The 21,201-nt window shown below is 42.7% G+C and overlaps 1 protein-coding gene across 3 annotated transcripts in view; it reads left to right on the plus strand.

The window, feature by feature from the left end:
* CYFIP2 (cytoplasmic FMR1 interacting protein 2) overlaps positions 1 to 21,201 on the plus strand; it is a 132,178-nt gene that overhangs the window by 99,759 nt on the left and 11,218 nt on the right. For all 3 annotated transcript variants that reach the window (XM_043913407.1, XM_043913406.1, XM_043913408.1), the window contains 2 exons: positions 17,360 to 17,432; positions 18,121 to 18,215. In XM_043913407.1, coding sequence (XP_043769342.1) covers positions 17,360 to 17,432; positions 18,121 to 18,215 — 168 coding nt within the window. The remainder of the gene's footprint in view (positions 1 to 17,359; positions 17,433 to 18,120; positions 18,216 to 21,201) is intronic.

Here is a 21,201-nt window from a genome sequence, read left to right on the forward strand (position 1 = left end):
TATTTTATTACTGAGTTATCTTTTCCTGTCGATTTGTAGCTGTGATTTATATACTGTCTGTGAGTGTGTTAGTCACTCAACCGTGTTCAACTCTTTGCAACCCCGTGGACTGTAGCCTACCAGGCTCCTCTGTCTATGGGATTCTCCAAGCAAGAATACTGGAGTGGGTTGCCATTTCCCTCTCCAATATACTGTAGATACATGTATTACAAATATATTTCTGTGGCATGTCTTTCAATGAACAAAAGTTCTTAAGCTTTATTGTATTTCGTGTCTACATTTTCCTGTGTGGTTGATACTTTTGTGACTTGTTTAACGAGATCTCCCCTATTTTTAAACCATGAAGATAAGTTATCTTCTGAGAGTTTAGAGTTTAGCCTCTCCAGGCTCAATAGACCTTTAAGTCTATTATTCACCTGGAATGGATGTTCGTGTTGAGTGGGAGGTAGGAAGCCAACTTCATTTCTTTCCCAAGTTGCCTCAGCACCACTGATTGAAAAGCCCTCTTTCTCCCTGGTCTGCAGAGGTAGTTCTGTGTCTGTCATTTATCAAGTGTCCACACAGGGCTGGTCATGGGAGGCTTTTAATGAATACTCGAATCAAATCTGAAATGAACCATATTTGTTAGGTATCTATTTATGAACCTATTGTGCTTTTAAAGGAAATTCTATTACTAGTGACTAGTATTGCCTCTACTATCTTTTACTCTGAGAAATCATAAGGGAAATATTCCACAAAGTGAACTTTTAGTTCAAATTTTGTGTGGTTTTCAAGCCATCCGCCCATTGCTTGCTATGCCCGCGCACACCAGGAGAGGGCCCTGTTCGTTCACAGGAGCGAGGGAGGCCTGCGTCCCTGCAGAAGAGGCAGCCCTTCTGTTGGCCTTTTGCTGCCGGACCTCCCGTCCAGGATGAGAGTGTTCCCTGCCTTAGGCCCTGTTGTTTATTTATTTTCTCATCCTAATAACTAAGTGAGCCATAGTCATACTGGTCAGTCATGAAAGCGTTACTTATCTTTACAGGAATTGAGGACAGTTCAGCCCCAAACTCATAGATCTGAAGACGGGTCAGAGGTGATGGTCAGAGGTGCGAGAGTTGTCAGGGGCCATCTGGGCAGGTGTCTTGACCTCAGCTGACCTCTGACCTTGACCACTGACATCGAGGGCCAGATAGTCCATAGTTGGGGCTACCTCCTGTGTGTGGCAAGTTGCTGAGCTGCATCCCTGGGCTGTGCCTGCTAGATGCCAGGAGCACTTCCCCAGTTGGGACAACCGAAAATGTCTTCATCTACTGCCTAATATTCCTTTGGCGGACAAACCCTCCCCCTTGTTGAGAACCACTGATCTGATACAATCCTAGTTCCACAGTTTGCAGATAGGACACTAAGGCCCTAAGAAGGAGATAACCTTCTCAGAGCTACAGCTACTCAGCTAGTGCAGGAGTTAAGACAAGAACCCAAGACCCTCACAGTTCAAGTACTCAAGGCCAGAGAGCTGCTCTGCTGAGCTTTGCAAATTGCTCTGTTGGCTTTTGTTTTTATTTTTGTTTTAGTTCCAGCTCCATGTCTAACCCCTCTATTTCCTGCTTCCACTGTGTAGTCCATTTTCTTTAATTTTGCTTTTCTCACTGCATAACTGAAATCAATTCATTGCTAGAAAACAGAGAGGTTCAGAAAGAAGAAAACAAAAATCATAGTGCCACACCAAGATAACCATTGTTCACATTTCAGTGTGTTCACGTTCTAGCATATTAATTTTCCATATATATATATATATGTTTGTTTTTTTTTTTACTTTGTTTAGTTATAAAAGTAATAGTCACCAAGCTGAAAAGAGAGGTTACCTCTGTGGGGTGTGATGTAGGCAGGAACAGGAGATAGGAGTTCTCTATACTGTACATTTATTGTTTGAATTCAGTGCAATAAGATTTATTGTTTTTCTTCCTTAAAAGGAAATACACCCATGCTTAAAAAATAAACATGGTCCTGATGCATGGGAAATCAGAAGCAACCCCCCACCACCACCCCCCCCACTCAGACTCTTACTCCATATTCCCGCTGCTACTTGATCCACTTATTTTGCCCCTCACCCTGAAAAAAGACGCCCCCAGCTACACAGGACATGGACTCTGTCCCTACACCCAGGCACCATCAAGTGGCTGCCCTCCGCCTGAGTGTATGAGAGTTTCTTCCAACTCAGACCCTGAACCCAGTGGCTTTCTTGATTGGAAATGTGCCAGGATTTGTGGGAAGAAAAGCAAAATCTTTGCAGGTAGGCCCCCGGCTGAAAGCCCCACATGTGACTGTAATGTGCAGCCAGGGAGGAGAGCCCCTGTTCTAGAGGTTGTCTTCTCAACTAGCGTTGCCAGACAGTAGTCATTGACATGTTGTCACGATTCTTGCCATATGTGCAGACCCCTGCTTCTGTTATTTATGTAATAATTGTATCTGAAATAACTTTTTACCTTAAACTTCTTTAAAAAGGAAACTTCATATCATTTCCATTTAAAAAAAACCGTTCTCTCTCGCTGTCATTAGAAAGCAACCAAAATAATAAATCCAATCAAAACAAAAGATGATGACATAATTCCAGTTGCTGCCTGCCTGGGCCATGAGTGAGGCGTGAACATTTTCTCTGTTAAAAACAGACATTAGCAAACATTACAGAAGTGGGAAGACCTACTGCTTCCAGATGGAGACCTCGTCATTGAAGCTGTCAGAAAGATTAACAGGAAACTGAAAAGGAAAAAGACATTCTCACTGTGACTCCCTGCTATGAAATTCCACTGCCCTGGACCCCCTCCTTTCCCACCCTTTGGAAAATGCCAACCTTGGGAGACGTTGACATGCATTGTGGGAAAGGAAAAGCTGCTTTCTGAGTCAGTTTCTTGGCCATAGATCTTTCCTAGTTGACCAGACATGATTCTAATCTAGAATAATAATAATTCATTTTCCCCTTGATGATTCAGGGGCTGGGAGAAGGGGTGGAGGGTGAGACATAGTAATATAGAGTATTTTCATTATTCAAGTAAGGCATAGCCTGGTAGGGAAAGACCACCCCCGCACACACGCATAATCAGATAAAGCTAAGTTACTGATTTATTCAGCCAGGGCTACAGAGAGCTCCTGGAAGTGATGGGGTGGGAGCAGATGGGACAAACCTCAAGTGAGCTCTCCACTGTACCTGGAGTCCCCAGTGAGGAGCTGGAAGCTGCAGCTCATACTTTGCATATAAAGGAGGGCCGTGGTGGATGTGGGAAGCCTCATTTCATGACTGTTCCACAGGCCCTGTATCCTTGGGGCTTAACATCAACTCGTAGGAAGTACTGACACTGACATCTATATGCATCCTTATAAGGGAATGTTTAGACGGCTGGGCCCTCCGGTCAGGCCCTGTCCTGCCACCCACAGCCCGCGGGAAAGCCAGAGCCGGGATTCCTGTGGGGTGCTCCACCTCAAGTTTTCCACACCCACTTGACAAAGACAAAACAAAAATGTATTCGTGTTATTGTCTTTGTTGTCTCAAGACTCAGAATGTTATTTAAGAAAATACTGTTTTGAGAATGGTTTGATGCTTCCCCTTAGGAAATCAGCTAAAACGGGTACATAGTTTTTCACCCAGAAGCAGAGCCTAAAGGTAGAATCTAATGCTGTTCTACATGAATCTGACACATGTAGGATCACACGTCTTTTAAAAATACGTATCCTGAATCTTTATGATGTCTGTTAACCAAGAGATATCAAGTTCCCAGTTAGCCTCCTAGAGTGAGTGAGTTGGGAACATGAAGTTTTGTTGTATTTCATGGAAATCCCTCATAGTTCATCAATTTTAAATAAAGTAAATAGAAAAGGAAAATATTAAGACTGAAAGCAAAATAAAATACTTATCCCTTGAATTTTTATGTGGGTTTCTTTCAGTAAAGTATTTTTGCATCCTGACTCCAGAAACCTCTTAATTTTTACTTGCTCTATTAACAGAGAGCACTTTTACAGTAGCTCTTGATTCTTACTAATCATCTAACGGCTACTTCTCTTAGAAGTGTAATACGTTAGTGGCTGTCCTAAGCAATAGGAATAATAAGCATTGGTGTGGCACTTGGCAAGTGTAGCAGCTGTCAGTCATTAGCCCCTCCCAGGGAGGACCCTATGCAGAAGCAGGAGTGCAGAGCAGTTCCCAAACGAGAGAATCATTAGGGTACTTTTTGATAGAGCAAGGCTTTCCCTGGTGGCTCAGATGGCAAGAATCTGCCTGCAGTGCAGGAGACTTGAGTTCAATCCCTGGGTTGGGAAGATCCCCTGGAAAAGGGAATACCCACTCCAGTATTCTTGCCTGGAGAATTCCACGGACGGAGGGGCCTAGCAGGCTACATACAGTTCTTGAGGTCGGAAAGAGACAGACACAACTGAGCAACTTTCACTTTTCACTTGGTAGAGCAACTGCTTCATCTTTACACTTTAGAAAACTCATCATTAGATCCTGGATCCCCCAAAAAATGCTATAAAAAGACTCCTTAAGAACAGTCAGGAAATGTTAGTGTGTTATATGATATCAAGAATTTTTGGTGGTGGTGATCACATTACTGAGGTTACATGGGAGGATGTCCTTTTTAGGAATTGTGTGCTGAAGTATTTAAGAATGATTGATACAGTGGCTTCAGCTCACTTTCAGATGATTCAGTAAATCAGAGAGTCAAAGCAGATATGGTAAAATGTTCACTAGGTCTCTACATCAAGAGTATAGGGATGTTTGTAGTTCTTTGAGACGTTTTGTATTTAATATATCTGACATATTTCATAGCCCAAACTTGAGGGCTGTGTGAAGGAAACTGCATCATAGAATCTGGAAAGTTAAGAAAAAGGGTCATTGAGCAGACAAGGTCATGAGGTATAAGAAGGAAGAAAAGTTATAAGGGTTTTTTTTGTTTTTGTTGTTTTTTAGCTACTTCTGCTAGTTGGTGAGATTTATTCTTGGTAACGTAAGCCCCAGAGCTATTTCTGACCTCATTTTTTAAATTTATTGAGGCATCTGCTAGTGCCAAACTCAGCCATGACTCTCACGCTGCCCATCTGTTTGATTTGTGAGCAGGAAATAGCGGTTCAGGACCATAGAAAGCCAAAGCTGGGGAAGCTGGCCCGTGTGAATTAGGAGGCGGCCACTCAGGCTTGTGAGCGCCGCTGGGAGCGCACCCGGAACACCACTGTCGGCTGCCCTGCCCCCAGGGTCCGTGACGGCGAGACCCTCCCTCTGCTTCTGGGTCTTTGAGAGAAAAGAAAACAGTAGCACCTTTTCCCTATGCTCAACTTAAGAGACATGTTTCCATGCAGCTTCTTTGATGGTCTCTCTGCCTTTCCATTCTTGCTCTGTGGGCAGTTTGCTAGTAGGTAAAGCATCAGGGAGATAAAAAGACAGAGCAGATCTGCCCATGTAGCTGCGTGAAGATTTTCATACCATTGTAAACCCGATCGTGCTACTCTCCAGCTTCAAACTGACAGGTAGCTTCTCGTTACTGAAAAGTCTTTATTTTTAATTTATCAAATATAGTTGATTTATAATGTTTTGTTGATCTCTGCTGTCATTGCTACTAAAAATTTGAATTCCCACTTTGGCCTTCAAAGTCCCGATAATGGCCCAGATTATTCAGCTGTACCTTTTCCTTCAACCCCATCTTTCACTGCCACTCTCTCCCTGGCTACCAACCTGACCCTTGAAGGTCAAGCTAGAGATGAGAAGTCTGAAGTTCCCCGAAGACCTGCATCAGGACCAAGACTGACTCTTAATGTTCTTGGCTTCTACTCTAATGCTTGTGACATTTACCCCTTGGCATTTATAATCCGGGGGCAACCAGGGCACCCCCAAAACAAAGCATCTCTTCTACTTTCTGTCACAGTGTCTGAAATTCTCCTATGAGGGGCCTACTTTGTTGATTTGAAATGTTCTTTGATCTTTAGAAGCCAGCTAAAATACGAAGTCCACTGAGAGTGTTTGGGAGATAGATAATGCTGTGAAAGTCAGTTCTTCGATGGGTATTCACTTGCCAGGTAATTCTGAGGAGTAGGAAGATCACTCAGGAAAGGGTATAGTGGAACAAAAAGACCTCCAGGCAGAAACAAAAACAAACCAAAGAAAAACATTGAAGTAGAAACTCATAGAAACTCTGTACTGTGCTTGGTGAGATGTTAAGAGTATACACTAAGTGATAAAAAGAGTTTACAGAAGAGTGCTATTTTATATTCCATTCTTATTTTAAGATATACGCTTAAATCAGAGAAGGCAATGGCACCCCACTCCAGTACTCTTGCCTGGAAAATCCCATGGACGGAGGAGCCTGGTAGGCTGCAGTCCATGGGGTCGCGAAGAGTTAGACACAACTGAGCAACTTCACTTTCACTTTTCACTTGCCTTCATTGGAGAAGGAAATGGCAACCCACTCCAGTGTTCTTGCCTGAAGAATCCCAGGGACGGGGGAGCCTGGTGGGCTGCTGTCTATGGGGTTGCGCAGAGTCGGACACGACTGAAGCGACTTAGCAGCAGCATACGCTTGAATGTTTTATGCACGGTAAAACCTGGCTGGACAGACCCCAGCAGGTTATTAATGATGACCCCCTACATGATGAGGTTATAAATTTTCCTTTTATAAAAGAAGTGTATCTGCAATTTCTATTTTTTCAAAAATAACCAAAAAGAAAGGGGTAGAGTGACAATTTTAGAAACATATCTAATGTTCTACACAGTGACTGTATCTAACAGTAGTGTACTGTATACTTGAAAGCTGCTAAGAGAGTGCATCTTAAGTGTTCACAACAATAAGAACAAAAATGGTAATTGTGTGAGGTGAAGAAAGCCTCAGCTAACCTTATTGTGGCAATCATTTTGCAATATATATGTGTATCAATTATTGTGTCATACACCTTAAACTTACACGATGTAGTATGTTGATTATATCTCAGTGTATCTGGGGGGAAAAGCTCTGTATGCTAAATTAATAGTTTTTCAAAGGATAACCTTTTCCTAGAGGTTGAATTAAATATTGGGTGCATTTCCAGAAGAAAATGACAAATGTCCAATCAAATAGCACATGGAAAGTGATTAAAATGTCATTGTTGCTGATGGCTCTTGGAAATCAAGGTTGATGAGTCTGTAACCTAAGTGCCAGTGGCCCTGTTCTAACCTAAGGCAGATATTTGTAGACCCTCCTGCTAAGTCTAATGTCAGAATCCTCTCCAGGAGCACCCACTGCCTCTGTCATGGTTGCTACTTGAGATGACCCCGGGACCATCACTAGCACGTATGTTGCCTTCAGGCAAATCATGAAAAGGTATCTTTTCTCGAGATCTTATGCTTTCTTCTTTTGCAATATTAACTTAATATATTGATTTTTTTGGAGACCAAAATACCTCTGTTGGAAAATCATTATAAACAGCCCATATCTGATGTCTACCATATGTTTGACACCCCCTAGGATGGGATATCCTTGGGTAGTATACTATCTTCATAAACCATTCACAGCAACCCTGGGTGATACCTTTTTTGGCCATCTCTACTGGAGATCTACCCCCTCCCCTAAAATAAATCCTTATCACTCTCCCCCAGAAAGAGTGGTCTGAGACTACTGGAAATGGCCCAGTTGTCCTGACATGCTAGCAATGGAGTTTGTCCTACTTTGGTATATAGGAGGCAGCTGAACTGCCCCCTTCCTCTTGGTCAGTTGTACAGTCAATAGAAGAAGACAATATGGCAAGACATAGGATGCTAACTAGATGTTATTAGCCAGTCAGCTGTTTCCATTTCTAGGCAACGTGATGGAAGGAAAACTAAGGGTCTTTATTCCAATTAAAATTCAGACTTCATTCCATTTTTTCCCAGTCCCTGAATTTGCTAATTTCACACTTCAGTGATTTGCGATGAACGCAGTTCCCTGGGGCTTTGCTGTTGCATTGCAGACTGTATTGCAGCCCAAGCCTCTCCCTCCCAACACCTAGCAGCTTGGGTGTGCAATCTGAAGGTGTGTCCTAGGTGGCACAGTCCACTGGACTTCATGATGAGTTCAGGAAACTCAGAAGGTGAGGGCATTTTCCACCCAGCAGATTCTAACTGGTCACTTAGAGTTTTGAAATCAGTGTTTCCTATTTGAGACATGCTACAGTCACATGGGAATCCTCCTGCCTTGATGCCTCTCAGGAAAAACTTTTTTCCACTTTTTCCATCCAAGGCTGTAAAACTCATCTAGTGGAGTGCAATGAAAGAGCAGGGTGAGGTTGGTTTTGGAGAAAATGATTGTCCTATAGGCCCAGTGACCATATTAAATAAGAAGTATTACCATATTTATTTATACTCTGCCTATATCCAAAAGAATATGCAATACGTTATAATTAAGAAGTTGTTTCACTGAGTCTAGAGACCATTACGCAGAATAAGACCAAAAAGCATTAAGAGGCAGAGGAGATGACTGGTTTGATCTCCTTGCAAGTCTCTCTCCCTCTCAAAAAGTGTTCTCCATCACCATGATTTGAAAGCATCAGTTCTTTAGTACTCAGCCTTCTTTTGGTCCAACTCTTGCATCCATACATGACTCCTGGAAAAACTGTAGCTTTGACTATACAGACAAAAGTGCTATCCCTGTTTGTCTGTCATAGCTTTCCTTCCAAGGAGCAAACGTCTTTTAGTGTCACGGCTCCAGTCACCATCTGCAGTGATCTGGAGCACAAGAAAATAGTCTGTCACTGTTTCCAGTTTTTCTCCTTCTATTTGCCTTGAAGTGATGAAACTGGGTGTCATGATCTTAGTTCTTTGAATGCCAAGTTTTAAGCCAACTTTGTCTATCTTGGGTGGCCATGCATAGCATGGCTCATAGCTTCATTGAGTTACACAAGCCCCTTCGCCATGACAAGGCTATAATCCATGAAGGGGATGAGCCACTGGGGAAATGATTAAATCCCCCAAGCTGCTGGGGCTAGGTCCATATTTCTCCAGAGGCTTCGTATGAAATGAGGTTACTAGAGCCCCTTCCCTCCTCTTCCCACAGCCCAGCAAGGAGCTTTGACTTGCCTTCCCTGGAAGTCCCCTAATACAGAGGGATCTGACTGCCTGCAGCTCACCAACCCACCCCTCCCTCACTCACCCACCAAGCGAATGATCTCCTGCTCTGTATACACCAGTCATCTCATCTCTGATCTCATCTTCCCTGTCTGTGATTGTGTCTTTCCCCACCCATCCTCCCAGGCCCATCATTACCTCATTCCTGCCAGGTCTCATGTTCAGCACACACTTTATCAAATGCCTATTCTCTGCAAAACACTTGGTGTTATTTCTCCCTCCTTTGAGTCTCCAGAGCCCTTGGTTGCCAATTTCTTTTGTACCTAGTGATTCTGTTTATTTCCCAGTCACAAGTGTCCTTAACCCTCTTCCTCCATTAAATTACAAATTTTATTAAAAGCTAGTTTTGCCAGTCTTAGCTATCATCATGTTTCCTGCAGCATCCAGGCTCCACTCTGGTCAGAAAACAGTAAGCACTCCGTGAATGTTTGATGAACTGAAGGGAGGAAGGAAAGAAGTAACACTCAGTGCCTTCTGCCCCACACCTGGCTGGAAAGGTGGCCTCCCATCCCTATTCAGGTTGTGTGCTGGTAAATGTGGATGTGCTCAAAATTTATCAGTCTCCCCTTCATCACAAGTGCCACTGTGCTTTCTCTGGTCTCATAGAGTCAGAGAAATTGAAATATCTGGAAAGATCCAGTCCCCTGGAGAAATGCCCACTCAGACCTTGCATTTGTGTATTCCTTTCCCCTGGAGTCCATTCCATCCTCATGTCGATGATTCCCAAGTTTAGGTCCACTTTGTGGACTCCACGGGGCCCTAGGCCTTATGTCTGCTTGCCTTTTAGACATCTTCTCTTGGATGTCCACAGAAAATCACCTTGCCCGGATCTGTTCTCAGCTTCCTCCTGCCTGCAGTCTCGCTGTGTCTTCTGACCCTGTGAGTGGCCCAGCACACATGTCCTTTCTTTCTCTCTGCTGACACATCCAGTCTGCATTTGGGTCTCTGGTATCTGCTTCCCAGTCTGTCTCCTTGGCCACTACTCCAGGCCTTGCTATCTCTTGCTTGACCTATTCCAGCACCCCTTTTGCTCCCCCACCCCACAACCTCCCACCATGCTGTCTTTCTCTCTTGCAGCCAAAAGGTGTAACTACACATGGGATCATGCCACTTCCCTGATTAAAACCATCAGGATAGCGTCCAAACATCTAAGCAAAGCTTACAAGATTCTGCTCAGCCCTCTTTCCTTATCTCATGCAACCTTCCCCCAGCACTGAAAGCTTCAATCTTATCAACTGTCAGCCCCTGTCCCACTGCAGTCCCTCTTGCTTTGGGGCCTTTGGCAGGTGCTGTTCAATCTTACCTGTCCGACACTTAGCCTTGGTTCACATCTCAGCATTTCCTTTTCCAGAAAGTCTTCCCCATCTTCCTCCCCAGAAGTCTGGATCGGTCGCCCCTATTAATATTCCCACAGCTCCCACATACCCCAATACAGCACTTACTAGAAATGCCCATGTGACTCGCCTCCCTCCTCTTCTTGGTAAGGACCATGCATTAGGTCTGCCTCACTTCCTATCGTAGCTTCACCTCACAGAGCGATGTAGTATAGCAGATGCCTACTATTTGCTGAATGATTGACTTAATTTCTGCTCAGGCTGCATCCTAGTCAGAATGAAAGTGTTGAGAGTTTGGCACCTCCTTATTTGGTCTCTAGATATTATACCCATGTTCTCTGTAGTCCTCTGATGGCCTTTCAGAGCAGGTGAAGTGCAGGTCCTGCGTGTGGTTGGGCCCTCTAAGAAGACTCTTGTTAGCTGTTTGCATAGGATATGAGACACTGCTCGGATTCTCACTCAGAAGTACCCTGGGCCAGGGCTGGATTAGAGAGCCCAGCCTACAAACAGCTTGGTGGGGACCTGGATGAATAAGCATGCTGATCAGTTTTTAAAGAGAAAACTACTGGAGACTGAAGGGGCTTGGAAGACTCCTAGATGCTGAATCTTTGAATGGAACTTTGCAGGGTGGACAAGAATAAGTAGAGTGTGGTTTGGGAGGGGGTCAGGCAGAAGGAATTTATAGGAATAGGTTGAGCACATGAGCAGTCCAATTATTCACCTTGGAATCACACCAGCAGAACTTCAAAAATTAGTTGCCTGCAAAGAAATCGTTTACACAAATTCAGTATAGAAGTAATCTCTGGATTTTAGGAAAGAACTGTCAGTTATCACCTATTTTTTCAGCTAGAGGATGACATGAGACTCTTCATTCTTCTTCAAACTGCATATATATGTCAAAGCTTTGTTTGTTTGTTTAGTTGAAAGAATGTTAGTTGGTAAGATCAAAATCCCAGTAAATAAAGCAAAGAATGATGTGATCTTATCAGATATGAATGTGTTAGTCGCTCAGTTGTGTCCAACTCTGCCACCCCATGGACTGTAGTTCACCAGGCCCCTCTGTCCATGGGATTCTCCAGGCAAGAATACTGGAGTGGGTTGCCATTCCCTTCTCCAGGGGATCTTCCCATCTTCCCAACCCAGGGATCGAACCTGGGTCTCTTGCACTGTAGGTGGATTCTTTACCATCAGATATGAGTGAGGCTAAAAAGCTTCTCAAGAGTGAGATTTTACAGTCATTTCCTTCTGTCTCTATTTTTAATAATTAAATGTGGTTTTCATAAAGTGTATGTATAATGCAGGAGGCAGTATTTCAAGCTTCCCAAGGCTTTGGCTGCATGGGTGGCTATGGAAAAGCAATGGGTGTGGAAGTGAGGTAGCCCTGGGTCCCAGCATCAGCCCTGCTGCTTCCTTATCACTGTGTGGACCTGGTTGGGCACTCCATCTCCCAAAAGTCTCAGCATCCTTGCACGTAGGATAGGGGTTATCAGACCTGCATCACAGGATGTTTGGAGGGGTAAAGCAGAAACTGGGTACAAAGAACATGCTGCTGAGCCTAGGGAAGGACCCTTACAGACCATTTAATCCAACCTCTTCATTGTGTTTCCTTTAAACTGTTCTTAATTGCACATGATAAATAGTATAAATGAGCTTATGATGAAAAGCTTTATTGGCTCCACTGCACCTCCCCTCACCTGCATCTCCATCCCCAAGGCAACCTGCTTTAGTCATTTCTGTTTCTAGTTCTAGTTGTTATCTCCATAATGCATGGTGATATGAGGTTAACCTCTATTTCTTCATGAGCAACTTTAAACAGTGCTTATTGACTCCCTAATTGTAAAGATGAAATTTTAGGTCATTTATATCTGTTCCCTCTCTTCCTCTCAATATTTGGTTATGTCACATTTTTTAATTTATATTGTCCTATCTCATAATCAGAAATAGTATACTTACACTTCTTTCAGTAACATTATTTAGTATCTTGACTCTTTCCATGAAAGATGAGGAAATCAACAGACCTCACTTCCTTCTAGACTTCTATCTCCTACTTCCTGTCGGCTGCCCTTTTACTTTTATATTGTCACAGCTGCATTTTCTGTAACATTTGTATTTTGCTCTTTATCTGTGATTTTCCCCTTAACTTTAGCCTAACAAAAGGAGAAAAAAACCAAAAGCAAACACTTTTTACATTATTAATCCGATGCAAGTATTGTTCTGTGCTGGACCAAGTGCCATGCTAAGATTTTATTTCCTTCCCTCTGATTCTAGAATCAAGACCCCAAAAGCTCCTTATTTTAAAATTCAAAAGTACTTTCAGAGTTTCTTCCAGTTTAATTTTTTTAAATAATAAATGTGTAGTAATAATTTAGTAAATACATACAAGTAGGAAAAAACTGGGGGGAAGAGAAAGAGGAATAGAAAATAAACACTTGAAAATCCTGCCCTGTGGAGCATTTCTTAGAAGTGTTCACACAGAGTAATCAGTAACATTGAAGAAAAAATTCTTCCCATAGTGATAAGGGAAAACATCTAGACCTGTTAAGAAAACCCAGGATAGGAGAGATTCTGTCCTAAGTCTAAATTCCCTCATGTGCCGCAGACTTTCAACTTTTATTCCACATGCTTATTAAGCATTTGCTATCTGCTAGTCACTGTGCTTACTCCTGGTAATAAAATATAGTCAAAAATAATCATTGTCCCTACCTTCATGAATGTTACATTCCAGTAGAGGGAGGTAGATACTAATCAAATAGTTACATATAGACATGTACAATACAGGCTGAGTTCAAACACTAGAAAGGAAAAGAGCTTGGTTCTTTGAGGACATATAACAAAGGAACCCCATGGGCAGAGAGGTTTTGGAGGGATCCAAGAAGTCTCCCTGGAAGGAACGATGCTTACATTGAGATCTGAAAGAAGAGTGGGGATTTACTAAGCAAAGGGCAGGGAGATGGGTTAGTGAGCATTCCAGAGGGAAGGTAGAAATTCAGTGATGAGCATGCAAATGGTGGATTCAAATAACAGAAAGCTGCTGCCACTGGTGCAGAAAGAGCTGGTGGGGAGAGGAGTTGGGAAGAAACCCACTCTGGGTGGCCTTCCTAGGCCAGGGGCCAGATGGTTTCCCAGTAGAGTGGAAAGCCAAGTGTGATCCTTTGGAATAGAGATTGGACGGGAGTTGGTCAGCGTTAGCGTCGGTGCCTACTGTGAAGCCTGTTCGGATCCCCGACACAGGTCTCTTGTGCTCTGAACATTTTTATCAGCTGTGATGGCCTCAGCTCATGAATGCCAAACAAATACCTTCCACCTAGCAGAGTATCTAGCCACCTCATCATGCAAATGACCACATAATTCATCCTTGAGAACCTTCCAGACAATGCCTTCCCACCTCTGTGAGGAAAGCACACCCTTCTCTTTCCTCACCTTCATTAACAAATGGCATTACAAGGTAGAGAACACACAGGAAGCACCCCCAGACAGCCTCTGGTCCTGCATGTTGCAAACCTGAGGGAGAGGCAGGGTGCAGAGAAGGGTAACTGGAACACTCCTGTCTCCCCTAAGGAAATTGAAATGGAAACTCATGTGAAATTAAAGCAGCAGCATTTGTCTTGTTTTGAGGTCCCAGAGCCTTCTTCCCCGTTCTCTATCTCCTAAGGTGGCTCCTAAGGTCAATTTTATTGACATTAACAAAACAGAAAATTGATAGTTCATGCAAGGGGTAACTTTTCTAGTAAGAAGGCATTTCAAGGAGCAAAGCCATTTTTAGGAAGAAAATAAAGCAAGAAAGATAAAGCTTAGCAGAGAAAAAGAGGGAAAAAAACTTAGCAGGAGGGGTATGTATACCAACCCTCCGCTTGAAATACTTGAGTAATCTCTCATTGCACCTGAAGTAAAATCCAGGCTTCATCCCATGCTATGAGACTTCACATGATCTGATCCTTCCCTACCATTAGGAACTCAGACTGTACTGTGATTACTTGCATCTCTATGCTCTAGTTTACTTTCTGCCCTGGGGCCTTTGCACCTCTTATCTACATGGCTGGCTCCCTCTTTTTTCATTCCTTACTTCGATAACTCCCCCCTCAAAAAGCTTTTCCCTAGCCTCCTCTCTGAAGTAGTCCCTTCCCCACTTCCAGTCACTCTAGCCTATTACCCTATTGTGTCTTACCACTATCTGAAACTTTTTGGTGTTCACTTGTTTTTATCTCTCTCAATTACAGTGGAATTTACATGAGTGCAGAGATCTACTCTAACTTGTTTAGCATCATATCTGCAAAGCCTAGAACAATGCCTGGTACTCAATAAATATTTGTTGGATAAATGTATGTAAAGTATTCTCATATTTGGAAGATAGTCATGTGGATAAATAAATTCGTTTATTCATCTAAGAAACATACTATAACAAATATGCACTCATTTAATAATTATTGTGAGACTGTTATGTCCTGGGCACTGGAGATAAAAAGTAGAACTAGAGGCAGTCAACATTCCTCCCTTTAATGAGCTCATAGTATTGTGATCAGTGTGGAGAAAGTGGAAAGAATTCAAGACAGAAGGACTTACTGGTCATGGGAGGTGAGGAAGAGCGAGAAAATGAGCCCCAGATCTTAGACTTGGGCAGATGAGGTTATTGTGCCATTCTAGGAGCAAAAGAACCTCAGATAAGAAAGGGAGGAGGCCAGCTTTAGAAATGTGACGCTTTGGAAATATCTAGCAAGGAGGTAGATATCCAAATCTGGAGCTTGAAAGAGACATCTGGCTGGAAATAGAGTTGACAAATCAAAGGCAGTGCTTGTAGACTTGGGAATAGGTGAGACAAACAGGGTAGAATAAAGTGAGGAGAAGAAAAGAGGGACCTTGGAGAAAACCAACATTTAAAGAATGGTTAGAAGTCAAACCTGCAAGAGAATCTAAAAAAGAGAAATTGAAATAATGGACACCGGCAGAACTCATTGTCATAGTGCCTAACACATCAGGAGGACTAAAAGTTGTCCACTGCACTTGGTGACAGAGCAGTAATCTCTGCCTGAGCCATGGCCGTGACAAAGTACAGCAGGCTATGATATTTTTGTTTGCTGTGAAGGGAAGTGAAGACTAGGAAATGGAGAGAGAGGTAAAAGGCTCCTATAAGCTGCTTGGCCCTGAAAGGAGGAAAAAAATGAAAGAGGGGCTGAAGATATAGGCTAGAAAAACACATTCAGTAATACTCTAAAGAGCAGAACAAGCATATTGAATCGAAACTACTGGGAAGTTGCTTTGGTTTAAAACTCTAACCATTAGAGTTTGAAAATGGATTGGGCTACCTCCAGAAGCACTGAGATCTTGATTATCAGAGTTATCAAAGAAGACCCTGAATGTTATGTTAAGATAGAGTAAGGTGTTCAATCAGTAATGTAGGCTTCCACTGTAAGAAACTGGAGAAAGAAAAACAAATCCAAAATAAGCAGAAGGATGGGCATAATAAAGATATGAACAGAAATCAGTAACATTGAATGCAGAAAAACTATAGGGAAATATACATGAAACTAAAAGCTGTCCCTGTTTCATTTCTTATGCTGGTAATTTGTGTCCTCTCTCTCTCTCTCTCTCTCTCTCTCTCTCTTTTTTTTTTTTTTCTGATCTGGCCTGGACAGAGGTTTAGCAATTTTATTGTTTTTTTCCCCCAGTGAATCAGCCTGAATAATCAATAGCCAGATTTTCAGATTATATAATGAATCAAAGGATCTAAGCTTAGACATAGCAAGGAAGACCAAGTTGCTTAATTTTCTGGTTTGGAAGTTAGTTAAGAAAGGAAGGAAACTTCCCCCTCTGGCTAAGAAACTGAGAATTACACCCAGATCAGGCAGATTCCTCTGAGAGTTCAATTGTCCTCCATCTGTTATCCTCACTTCAAAAACTGAAGGGAGTTTAGGAGTTTCTCTCTTGAGCAGCTAGCTGGCCTGCTAGATTGCCAGGATGGCCATGTTCCACCCGTGCCTGGTAAAGAAAGCCAAAGGTACTCATGATTCTGATTTTCTCAGGTGCTTAGAATCCAAGAATATCAGAGTTGAATGAAGGCTGGATTTTACCTAATTCGAATCCCCACAGTTTAAAGAAAAGAAACCAAGGCCCATGGAGGGTGGCTTGTCTAGGTCCCCTCCATACCCTCTGATCTGAAATCCAGTGATCATGAACTGGCCCTGGGACAAACAGTAAGCCCATTAGACCATATCTTCCAGGCCCTCGGAGAAGGAAATGGCAACCCACTCCTGTATCCTTGCCTGGAAAAATCCCTTGGACAGAGGAGCCTGGCAGGCTTACACTCCATGGGGTTGCAAAGAGTCAGACACAACTGAGCAACTTCACTTCACTTTCCAGGCCTGCCTGCCCCTAATCGTCATAGTATATGTTTGCTTTTAAGCTTACTTTTATGCATAAAGAGTCCCCATGAGAACCTGTCTGTCTGGGCCCTAGTCCCTCTTCTCTCACCCACTGGAGTCAAGATGGAGAAAACCCACCAGACCCAGGCCTTCACACTGAGGCATCCTGCCCAATAGGATTGGCTACCTGCCTTGAGCCCATGCGCCTGAGCTCACCACCAACCAGTTGAACATAATCTGGGTCCATCATTCCTATCTGATCCCACTGCAACTTTGAATTCTTCACCAAATTCCTTGTAAGACTGTAATGAAAATGTACTACACCCTCAGTATGTCCAGGTCTGTGCTAGGAGGCTATACTTTCTCTCAGTCCTACTCATTAAAATAGGTATTGTTCTCATCCTCATTTTTCAGGTAAATAAATAGGCTCAGAGAGGTTAAGCGATGTGCTTAAGATCCTACAACTAGTTAAGTAGAGGAGTCAGGGTTTGAACTCAGGTCTAACTGACTCCAGTGTTCAAACCTTTAGTGAGAAAATTCTTCCTGATTTAAAATGAAAGTTCTCTCTCTGTTTGCAGTCTCAGGAGGAAGTCTGTGATTTGCTTCATGCTGCACCCTTCCAAAACATCTTGCCTAGAGTCTACATCAAAGGTAAGAAACCTCTGAAAGCAGCTAAATACTTGCATTACCATATGTAAAATAGATCGCCAGTGGGAATTTGCTATGTGACTCAGGAAACTCAAACCGGGGCTCTGTAACAACCTAGAAGGGTGGGGTGGGGAGCGAGAGGGAGAGAGTTTCAAGAGGGAGAGGACATATGTATACCTGTGGCTGATCCATGGTGATATTTGGCAGAAAACACAATTCTCTAAAGCAATTATCCTTCAATTAAAAAATAAATTAATTAAAAAAGATAGCCATTTGAATTTGAACCTTATGCTCACTTAATCTCAGTAAACTCAAATCTGCAGTCAGAAAAGAATAAGGTTAAAGCCTTAGGCAGCTGTTAATGCTGGAATTGGAAATGATGCTCCAGGCCTGTTCCTTGGGTCTTCTAGAACATCCCTAGTATGTTGCTGTCTAGGTTAGTCTACATCCTTCAAGTGATGAGTAACTCACCACCCCATGAGGTAGATGATTCCACTGGACAAAGATAAAACAACATGTTTCCTTATAGTGAGTCCTGAACACACTTGTCAGAACCAAGGAAAACAGTTCTACATGTTCCTTCCAAGTGCTGGAGTTGCAAGTATATCACCAAGTCCTCTGAGAGCTCTTTCTTCCCCATTTCCCCTGGTGTGCCCTGAATCTCATTCTCTGCCTACCATTCCTTTTGCAGAGGGTGAGCGTCTGGAGGTCCGGATGAAACGCCTGGAAGCCAAGTATGCCCCACTTCACCTGGTCCCTCTGATAGAGCGGCTGGGGACCCCTCAGGTACGATCCTCCTATCATGGACTCGTAGAACCTAAAGGAACTTTAGAGGGAGAGAGAGAGCATTTGGTCCAACCTCCTCCTTACAGATGGGGAAACTGAGGCCCAGAGGGAGAAACAGAAAGTCTAACAGCACACAGCCTGGTAGTGGCGGGGGCAGGTCTGGAATGAGATTTGTTGACTCTCAGGCCTACACCCTCTAGCATCTGTCCTGCCAAGAAAGAAGGAAGTCAGACAAGTATCTGCTACTCCCCCTTAAGTAGGAAGAATTCTGCTGTTATCTCTCAGAATTAAAACCACCCACCCTGCAAGTCGGCAGTTCACCTTTGGGTGCTGTGCTGTGCTGTACTTAGTCTCTTGGTTATGTCTGACTCTGCAACCCCGCGAACTGTAGCCCACCCCTGTCCATGGGGATTCTCTAGGCAAGAATACTGGAATGGGTTGCCATGCCCTCCTCCAGGGATCTTCCCAACCCAGAGATCAAACCCAGGTCTCCCACGTTGCAGGTGGACTCTTTACCACCTGATTCACCAGGGAAGCCCTATCTTGGCTAAAGAAGAAAAAAAAAAAATTACAGGAACACAAGATGTTTACCACAGCATTGTTTGTTAAAGCAAAAACTGGAAACAACCTAAATATCAATCAGTAGCATGTTGACTAAATCAAATGGGGTAAAATCATTTAAGCGATGAATACCTACCAAATCATAATGAAAAGGAAAAGTCAGATCTAGATACATCAATGTGGACAGATCATAAACACACGGTTAGGTGAATAAAGGAAGTTGCACAACAGGTCATGGAGTTTGATGCTATGTGGATTTTTTTAAACACATACCAAAAAACCACATAAAGTAAAACTTTTCCTAGGACATGAAAGTGCCCAGTTCATAACGGTGGCAACTTGTGAAGAGAGATGAAAGAGACAGAGATGGATAGGGAGATCAAACACAGCTTTATCTGTAATGTTCTCACATTTTCAAAGGTGAATGAGCTCAGGTGTTAATTCTGTAGTTAAAACTCATTTTTATAAACCTGTATCTATATATGGAGATGGGTGAAAGAGGAGGACCCCTGCCTTCAGAGAACTCACAGACCATGCAGGTAGTTGGGAAAAAGACACCGGGAGAAAGGGAGGTAACAGGAAGCATATATTGTCTCTTTTCAAGTTGATTCAAGTTGAATCAGGCTTTTAAGGGTAGGGGGCAGGGGGCAGGGGTATTCAGGAAGAAGAGAAAACAGGGCACTGTAGTGAGACATACCATGATGGCTTGTTTTGTTGAACAAAACCGACTATTTCAAAGGTTTAGGATTCAGATCCACTCTTGGACTTACATCCCTAAGGTCCTCTGTCCTGTCACAAAAGCTTATGGGTCAGAAAGCTTTATCCTCCTCAGAGAGCAAAAGGCAATCTCTTCTCTCAAAAACCATGGCAAGTGTTAGAACCCAGGGCGGAGCCCCATCTGCCCAGGTGTCAAGCTCATGAGCTAGACAGAGCCAGACCCCCTGTGGGCCACCCACCTCCTACAAAAACAGTGACTAAACATTTAGTGGCATTTGGGTTCTTTAGTCACTACCGAGAGAATTTAGATACCGTGAAATATGAACATTTTCTTTTTTGGCTTTCCGGAGCTGAACACAGAAGATCCTCTAGAGATTGCCTTTTAGGGAGAAATCCCCCAAGCCAGCGACATATAAATGTGTCTGCTCCAGGGTTGGTGTCATCCTACAAGAATCTGGCCTCTCGCACCCAGGCTTTGGCATGTGTTTCCACTTAGAAGTATGTGAATTCCTTCCCTGTTCTGGTGAACACTATTTCCCTGGGACTGGTGGAAATCTCAATTTGTCAAATGCTGATATTTAACAAACAAAAGCCTAGACATTATGCCGGAGAGGAAATGCCAGTTGTATAAGTCTCCCAGCCCTTAAGGAATAGTCCAAAACTTAGTCCTCCTGTAGAAAAAAGAAAAAAAAATGTTAAATATTAACTTCCAAGCTTGCTAGGGTTCAGGGAACTCACAAAACTTCTAGTGATAGGGAAATTCTGCTACATATTTAATGTGGGAAGGGTTCAACTGTGCTACATTGCTTGTATTTGTTTCTAGGAAAAACTGAGGTGACCTGGTTTGTTACCCAGTGCTATCATGAAAAGAATGTTCTCTCAGGGAGTTGAAGGACTCTTCTTCCCAGCTTTATCCCTGAACTGTTGTATAATATAGTGCTAGAATTTAATATCTTTGATCTTTGTTTTCCCATCTGTAAAATGGGCAAGTAGCTGAGCTGCCTTTCACAATCATTATGACAAACAAATAAGTAAAAACTTACAAAAAACAGAAAGGAAAGAGTGGGCATGGGATATTAATCTTCTCCAAAGTATCCTAAATGTAGTCAAAGTACTCCATACAGAAATCTATTTCCACATGATTTCACATATGCTTTCGCTATACCCTTAATTAACAGAAAAGAATGGCAGAGAGAGAGAAAAAAATTCCCAACTGAGTGGAACTGAAAAGAAACGGCTGAAATTTATGTTAAACACACACATACACACATAGTATATATTAAAAACACAGTCACACATTGGTGGTATATGTGATAATAATCTATAATGCACTTTTTCAGAGCAGAAAGAAAAATCATATCAAAAGAAACAAGGGCAAGAAAGAAAACTCAAAACCTAAAAAATACAAAAGAAGCAACAAATACAAGAAACAAGCGTAAGAAAAAGCATTCTGCCTTACAGTAATCAATGAAATGTGAGAGAGTGGGGTACAGCTATTCATCTCCCAAGTTTGTTAAGAACTTTTCATGATAATGAAGTATCAGATTTGGCACAGATAGATGCACAGCGGTTCAGCTTTTCTTGGGACTAGTTTGTTACTAGGTAGCAAAAGCCTTTTAAAACTACTTGTATTCTTTGAATAGTTGTAGGATTTTAGCCTAAGAAAATAACCAGAGATAAGCTCAAAAATTGTATCTAAGTGGAAAAC

Source organism: Cervus elaphus, chromosome 9, assembly GCF_910594005.1.
Source record: "Cervus elaphus chromosome 9, mCerEla1.1, whole genome shotgun sequence".
Taxonomy (NCBI): domain Eukaryota; kingdom Metazoa; phylum Chordata; class Mammalia; order Artiodactyla; family Cervidae; genus Cervus; species Cervus elaphus.